The sequence below is a fragment of the Arachis duranensis genome, chromosome 7 (assembly GCF_000817695.3).
Source record: "Arachis duranensis cultivar V14167 chromosome 7, aradu.V14167.gnm2.J7QH, whole genome shotgun sequence".
NCBI classification, from domain to species: Eukaryota; Viridiplantae; Streptophyta; class Magnoliopsida; order Fabales; family Fabaceae; genus Arachis; species Arachis duranensis.
The window spans coordinates 41,378,910-41,386,606 of NC_029778.3; the positions used below are offsets into that span (position 1 = coordinate 41,378,910).

The window sequence follows — 7,697 nt, forward strand, 5'->3', positions numbered from 1 at the left end:
TATGGTTCCATTCATTGTAGTTGTACACCAAATTATTTACTTAGTCTCTTTTTCTTACAAATAGCTAATAAAAGATATAATGTAATTGAAAGATGTACTTTTAAAATAAAAAAGTAAAGGCCAACCTAACCCCTATCCATTTTTTCGAAGGTTATACGAGTGCTAGAAAATAACAAAAAAGACAACTCGATCTCTAACAATATTATTTTAGGACACTACGTACCATCCATTAAAAAATCCAGTATGAAATTCAAACATGTATCATATCAAAATTCAAAACTATTTAACAGTAATAATCCAAATTTCTTTTGTATGAATCAATGCATGTGGAATAATTTATCTCCCACAATACTTTACAAAAATTGTTAATATTCATCTGAGAATAACAAATAGAAATCATATCTCCCTAATGTGAATACAGAAAAAAGTAATAGTCAATAATTAAAGAGTGATTGGTTAGTTGATGCTTCATAACTCATTAGTCATTACAGGTTATAACTAAAATATGAATTCTAGTCAAGAGTCATATGTGAAATTTTTTATTAACATATATGTACAAAAAGGACCGAAAAGTTAGGTCCCTGGTTACCCTCTTAAGACCACATCTTCCAAAAACATAATGGAACAAGGCACAACATTAAGCTGTTTTGCAACACATGAAGGACCAGTTCAACAAAAGAGGGAAACCACCAAAGAAACCATGGTCGACCCCACCTTTTTAATGTACCCTTAGTATACAGGGATTTGAGTTGTGTGGTTCTCAACCCTGCCCTGACAATTCTAACCAAAGGCTATCATCAATCTTCAACAAGGCACCATGCTCTTTACTGAGTGTTGTTAACCGCATCAATTCCCTTGGGGATAGGCAACAATAGCCTATTGAGTTCCCTTGCAGGATGTGTTTGCAGCATCAGCAAGATGTTCTTCGCCATTGCTTTTTCCCCTTCTTCTGAGGCAACTTGAACGGACTCCAACTCTTCCTGCGCTTGGAGGTTTCACAGAAGAGACCGGATGCTAGAGCTTGCTGAAGCCACAGGTCAAATGCCTCTTCATCTTCATCTGTCATCATCTCAGCATCCAAGTCCCATGGGAATCTGCTCGAGTTGCTGCGTTGGCTTTTCTCCAGGCCAACCATGTTTACATGGAAACTCGGCCGATGAGTGTTGGGCCTACAAGCCATTCCCTGGATAAAATGAATAAGATGTAAGGTATATCAAGTGGTGTTGAAAACATATATCCATCTCAAGGTCCCTTTTCAACCCCTTTTTTTTTCTTTTGGTTTTCTTTTAAGCCTACGGAAAGCGGACACCATGTCGAAAATTTGTACATATTGTTTCAATTTTAACACGAGGGAATTCACATGTTACACTCTTCCTCAGATGGCGTGTACTTCCATTGCTAACAAAACAACAATAACCAAAATGTTATATCAATGCAAATCCAATCAAGTGGAACACATAGAAGTTTCTTTGTGCAAGACTATATTATCACACAATCATTGAATTGAAACGACACATCCTACGAAAATATTTTACAAAAAGATGGACTGTAAATGGTAGCCATCCCCATTCACATTCGATTTGTTGGTTCAATCTCCTATTAGCTCATTCAATGATTGTCACTCAACAGTATTGTCCAGCCAAGCAAACCATACAAGTACAAATTCCATCAATTCCATTGCTGTATCGTTTTTATTTCCTCTCTATTCTAGCAACTTCAGATAAAGCACCAAAACAGGTAAAGACGCACTACTTGACATCAGGAAATATTTGGTAAAAGTAGACAGACCTGACATATAGCCCATTCTGACACATCAAAAATTTTGCTCTCCGCGCACACAAAAGCACGTGGAATCTCCATCTACAAAGACAAGAACCAAACTTAGAAACTAAATGAAGAGGATCAAACTATCAGCTTTAAGGAACTACCTTTTGAGCCCTGTCAAATACCAAAGACCCTTTATATTCAACCCATCCATCTCCATCCTTGGCTTGGTGAAACTGGCAACAATCCTGGCTCCAATGAAGTAGCAAAAATCAGAGCCAAGCACTATAACGTATAAGGATGTAAAAGGGGGAAAAATCAAACCTGACACCATCTTGCTTTGGCCTTACTCCTGCTGGTGCATACCCAAATATGTGAATTCCCACATTTGGTGCACTGTATACGTCTGGATTCTTCAGAGCGATAATCAGAATTATCCTGTCAAGAATACATATAACATCATTATAGCTAAACAACTCTGGAGCTTGTATGATCAATTGAATTGGTTTTGTTCTAAAAGCGTGCTATATGAGACAGGTGAGTTTTTCATAATAATACAAATCCACTTACACTATTAGTAATAACAGACATTATAAATTTATATAATTTGACTTGGAGACATCTGTTTCTCAATTGTCTACAGCAGCACTTCTTTAACCCACCAGACTATATGATAATGATATCCAATTTTCTTTAGTTGTGGTGTCTGTAACCTAAGAGAGGAATTCATTTTTACTGGGATCTATGAATCTTATGAATGTAAGTGTACTATATCTGGATAAATAAAGGAGAAGCTTGACAAACTGTTCATAATACTAATTGACAAACTAATAAAAAAGTTCTCAGCATTGGTATTCCATGTCCCTGAATTGTTTTTTATTAAACAAAATACACAAATAATAAATAAATAAATCTACCAAACATTCCTGATTTCCACAACCAAAGCTAACAACTAATAAGATTTTTAGACTACATATACACAGAATTCAAGTGCAATACATCAAATTCTATTTTTTTTTCAATAGAAAGTATCTGTAAGTCATTTGATCAACATCTGATTTACCTGGTGTGAACTACCATGAGACTTCTGGCAGACACTTTTTGCCATGGATTCTTCTTTTCTCAATTGCTCATCATAGTCTCTCTTCTTCACAGTATCAGAAAGAACCTGAAAGGTTCATATAAATAGTTAATTGGAGAAACCACTTTGATGGAAATCATTTATGTTTTATATCAAACATGCATTATTTGATTATCTATCTAAGAGGAAGGAACCCTGAACTTACCTCATATGCGCATTGAAGCTTCTTAAACGATTCACTTGCCAATGGACTACCCATATTTTTATCAGGATGCACAAGCATAGCCTATGTCATTGAAAACATAAAAATGAAATGGAATATTCCAATTAACAAATCAGAAATATTTGTAACATAGTAAACATAACAGAACTTAAGCCAAATTGTGATTCCAGTTCCACATGCATCATATCTTGCTAATATTCAAACGCATCCGAAGTCTTATACTCTCATTTAATATTTTGACAAGTAAAATAGAGAAAGGATAACAAATACTACACAAATACCTTTTTCCGGTATTCCTTTTTCAGAATCGCTCCATCAATCTTCTTATGCCGGGGGAATCCAAGGGCTTCATAATGATCCAAACTCTTCAATATCCTTTTCATTTCATCAGCTGAGCTTACTGTTTGCTCTTTGGCAACTTTGTTAGTTGAAAGCCCTTTCTGCTTATCAACAACTGCTGCGGTAATAGCAGGTTTACTTGATGATTTACATGAATGCAAATCCTCGGATTCCTCTGTAGGAATAGAGTATTCACACTCTTCTGAGAAGTCATCTTCCACAACTGTTTCTGATTGCTTCTGCTCTTCAGTATGTGAACTTTCACTCAGATTATCAAACCATTGGAGCAAAAAATTCAACATGTCATTAGAGAGGAAGGCAAGGTTTATTGAGAGAAAAACACCCAGCCATCCCACTCGAACTTGAACACTATATAGAGCATATATAGCTCCAATTAATACCACCAAACGTGCATGATTTAGGGAGAATAAATAACCTGCATATGTATAATTAAAACAATTTCAGGATTAAAGGAGAAAATATCCAATCAGGTCAACAAAAGTAAAAGTTCATCATAGAACATCAACTGAAATACAATTGATGCCAAAGATAACCAAAAACAGACATGCAAACGGAGGAAATGTCAACAAGTAATACAACTGTGTAGAGACAGCAAAATTGGAAAACAAGCCTTGAAATTAGTATACAAATAACAAGTATACATGCATTACAAATACAATATAAAAGTAGGAACCAGGTAACATGCCTAAAATCCTCTTTTATGCATGATAAAAGTACAACACATCAGAAACCAACACAAGAAAATCGTACCTCCAACTACAAGTAATGTTCCTGTTATCCAGATGTTAGCATACATCCACAAAATAAGGATGGCAAAGAGGCCTACGATAAAAAGCCCGGGAGTATAGCCCAAGTATTGAACAGCAACTCCAGCAGCACCCTGAGAAATTCAATTGAACTATGACAAACAATGTACAAAAGTTCCCTGTGCAAAATAACAAATATACTAAAGCAAACAGAAAGCACGCATATGAAAATAGGTTTACATTCATGTTATTCAATATCAATACAATCATCACTGCAGTGCAGCCTACCTCTTAAGCAAGAAGTAAAGCAATGTACAATTACCAGAAGAAACCTAGAAGCTGAAGAGTGTAATTCCCGTTTACCATGCAAAGCCATTTGTTTGTACAGTAATATGGTTATATAATGCACTCAAATTAAAGGGTGCAAGAGTTGGTAATCACGAAAATGAATATAACAATGAGTGAATATCGTGGTAGCTACTTAAGACATTGCTTCACAATCTCCAATTCTCCATATTCCATATCTAACATAGTAACTCGTTCTGTCTGATCCAAGAAAAGGATAAATAGTACAGTACTTGAAACCATGAGCTTGGGAAGATAGACAACAATTTATTAGGAAAAGGTAATGCCACCAATGGGCATTTGTTAGTTAGGCCAACTAATCTAGTTCATATAAAAACATAAGTTAAATAATTACATAGGTTTTTAAGTTTTAACTCAAACTAGGTTAACTTATGAATAAATAGAAGTTAATCCATAGCAAAGCAATTAAACCAAATAATAATAATAATAATAATAATAATAATAAGGGCTTAGCTAACATGTGCCATTGGGGCACATGATAAGCTTACTATTAATAGAAAGTTTTAAATGTTTATGCATTGAAAACTTAAATTTTTTATATTTTCAATGAAAGCTTTCTTAATTTGTAAACTTAACATGTGGCCTTGCATAAGCTTTTGGAACAAATGATTTCATAACATGGTATTAAAACTTCTATGACCAAAAAGCCTAGAGTTTGATTCTATTAAAATGGGCATTCATCATTGATAAACAGAGAGTGATGTAGAGTAGGTGTTTATTCTCGTTGAAAGCTTACAGGAGAGAGAGAGAGAGAGAGAGAGAGAGGGAAAAATAAGATTATTTCTAATAACTTGAAAGCTGCATTTAACTTCATGAGCTATTTATAGTGCTATGCATGATTCAAACTATAGCTAACTTTTTCTCTCTCCTCTAACTGAATTTCAGGCCACCTTAACTAAATGAAACTTCTCAACTCTTCACGAAGCTTCTGACTCATTCTACACGTGCTGCATGCATCGCATCGCTTCACAGCCCCCCTCAAACGCATGGGGTAGAGTGCACATCTACCACATGATATTTGTCTCGAAATGAAATAAATGCAGTGACGGGTAGCAGCTTCGTGAATCCATCAACGACACGAGTTTGAGCTGGGAGATGTTGCACTTTGAGTTGTCCTGAATTGTCTTGAAATGACTATCAAAAAGAACATGCATATACTTGGTGTGAGCATCCAACACTATCTTCTTAGATAGGTGGACTGCACTAAGATTTTCACACTACACTATAGGTGTTGGACAATACACGCCAAATTCAATGAGGAGCAATTGAAGCCAAATGCTTTCAGTAGTAACCAACGCAAGGCTTCAATACTTTGCCTCAATAATAGTGTGCGCTACTGCTTCCCGTTTTCTCAACCACCAAGATAGGAGAATTTTGCCAAAGAAAACCCAGCCACCAGAGATTGATCAATGATCTAGGTCAGTGGGCCAATTTGCATCGCAATAGCCCAAGATGGATAAGTTGTTCGACCTGGTGAAGCAGACACAATGACCAATTGTTCCAACTAAGTGTCGTAGGATCGGGCACGCCATATCTGAATGAGGCTTTTCAATTTTTCTCAAATCTCAAGGATTTTGAGTCGTTCTCCTTGTGCTGCAAGCATCTCACCTCTTCATAGATCTTTATTACCCCCCAAAGAAAGAAATTTAGCATCAAAAGGACTAAACAGAAAAAGGTCTATGCACAATTCCCGTGTCGAAGCCTAAAAGAAGTTTTTGCAAGAGGGGACATGTTAGAGATAACCATTCTTGTGCCTCCTTTTATTAGCTTAAACTTTTGGAATAAGTGGTTTTATGACAGAGATATTAAAACCAATGGCATCAAATAAATTTTAAATATAATGGCATTGACATCTAGACAGGCACAAAGACCCAAAGCTAAGTAACTTTGCTGGAAACCATTGTCAAGTGCACATTTTGCACACCACCCTAAGTGTTATAACATACTCCAAAATTATAAAAGACAAGGTATAATAAAATTCAGCGCCATTCTTGTAGGCTTAACTACAACATTCGTATATGTTTAACACTTCAGCATCTATAACTATTGAAATCGAATATTGCATTTGAGGTACCCAGCTAATGTTTAAAATGACTAACAAGGCAATACATTAATCTTAAATCCTCCAATAATGTTCCGTATGAGTTATCACTAAATGAATAAAGTATTAAATGCATTTTAGGTTCTAGAAATTAGTTGCATTAACTTATCAATTAGTACTTTCTTCAAGTATCAGGATTATAATAGTAACGCATTATAAAAGCCCTCACAGCACTGAATGATAAGATGACTGTCACTTCATAACTATACTAAAACTGCTATAACATTAAGTAGATAACAATAACTATTCACAGAACAGCTTAAAAGATAAAGAACCAAACAAACAAACAAATGAACGACAAACACAATCATGGCCCAGAACTGCAAGCAAAAGTGATATAGATAAGTTGAGATAAACACATACCATACTAATAAGAACATAAACTAAGCAATGCATCGAAGTCAAACTAAGGAAGCAGCTCCACATTATAAGCAGAAGAATCACCGATCCGAACTTAACAAACGACTGAAACCCCCTAAGGGCAGAGTCTTTCCAAAATATCAATGATAATTTAAATAAGCTCCAAAATCTGGAGCATCCACTGCACACCAAAGGCCAATGCCGCTCGACAAACATAGCAGTCTTGTCTCTGCCACAAGTCACCGCAGTCCTGACACGCCAGCACGCGTCCTTCTGCAAACGAAGCCATTGCCAACCTTGCTTAAACAACCCTATGTCCTCCATCACTACGTCCTCCTCAGATTTGCTACAAAACAAAAGTCTAGAGAGTCTAAATTACCCCTCTATTAAATTAAATTAAGAAAAACACAGATTCATCATCATCCTCTACCACCATCATCATCGCCGCCACCGCCGCGCCGCCGCCACCACCACCACCACCACTACAGCCACCAAGCCCACAATCACCAATTCATTTTTATTGTTTTGTAAAAAAGAACACAAACAGAAAGACAAGAGAACGATAGATCTACGGCGGGGCGGACCAGATCTCGGCGGCGGGAGGCAGAGAAGCAACGGAGCACCACGCGAATCTACGGAAGGCGACGGCAAAGAGAAGAGGTAGGAGACGTAGGGGAAGAGACAGAGGAGTAGTGG

At 36.5% G+C, this 7,697-nt stretch overlaps 1 protein-coding gene across 1 annotated transcript; it reads right to left on the minus strand.

The window, feature by feature from the left end:
• Positions 1 to 431: 431 nt before the first annotated feature.
• On the minus strand, positions 432 to 7,483 carry LOC107458780 (uncharacterized; the record flags this gene model as incomplete). The annotated part of the gene is given in 9 exon segments (XM_016076980.3): positions 432 to 1,183; positions 1,789 to 1,860; positions 1,929 to 2,012; positions 2,089 to 2,202; positions 2,828 to 2,932; positions 3,051 to 3,131; positions 3,350 to 3,843; positions 4,179 to 4,308; positions 7,005 to 7,483. Coding segments are annotated over 9 exon segments (1,674 nt in total). The 3' UTR covers positions 432 to 910.
• Between the last annotated feature and the right edge of the window lie 214 nt (positions 7,484 to 7,697).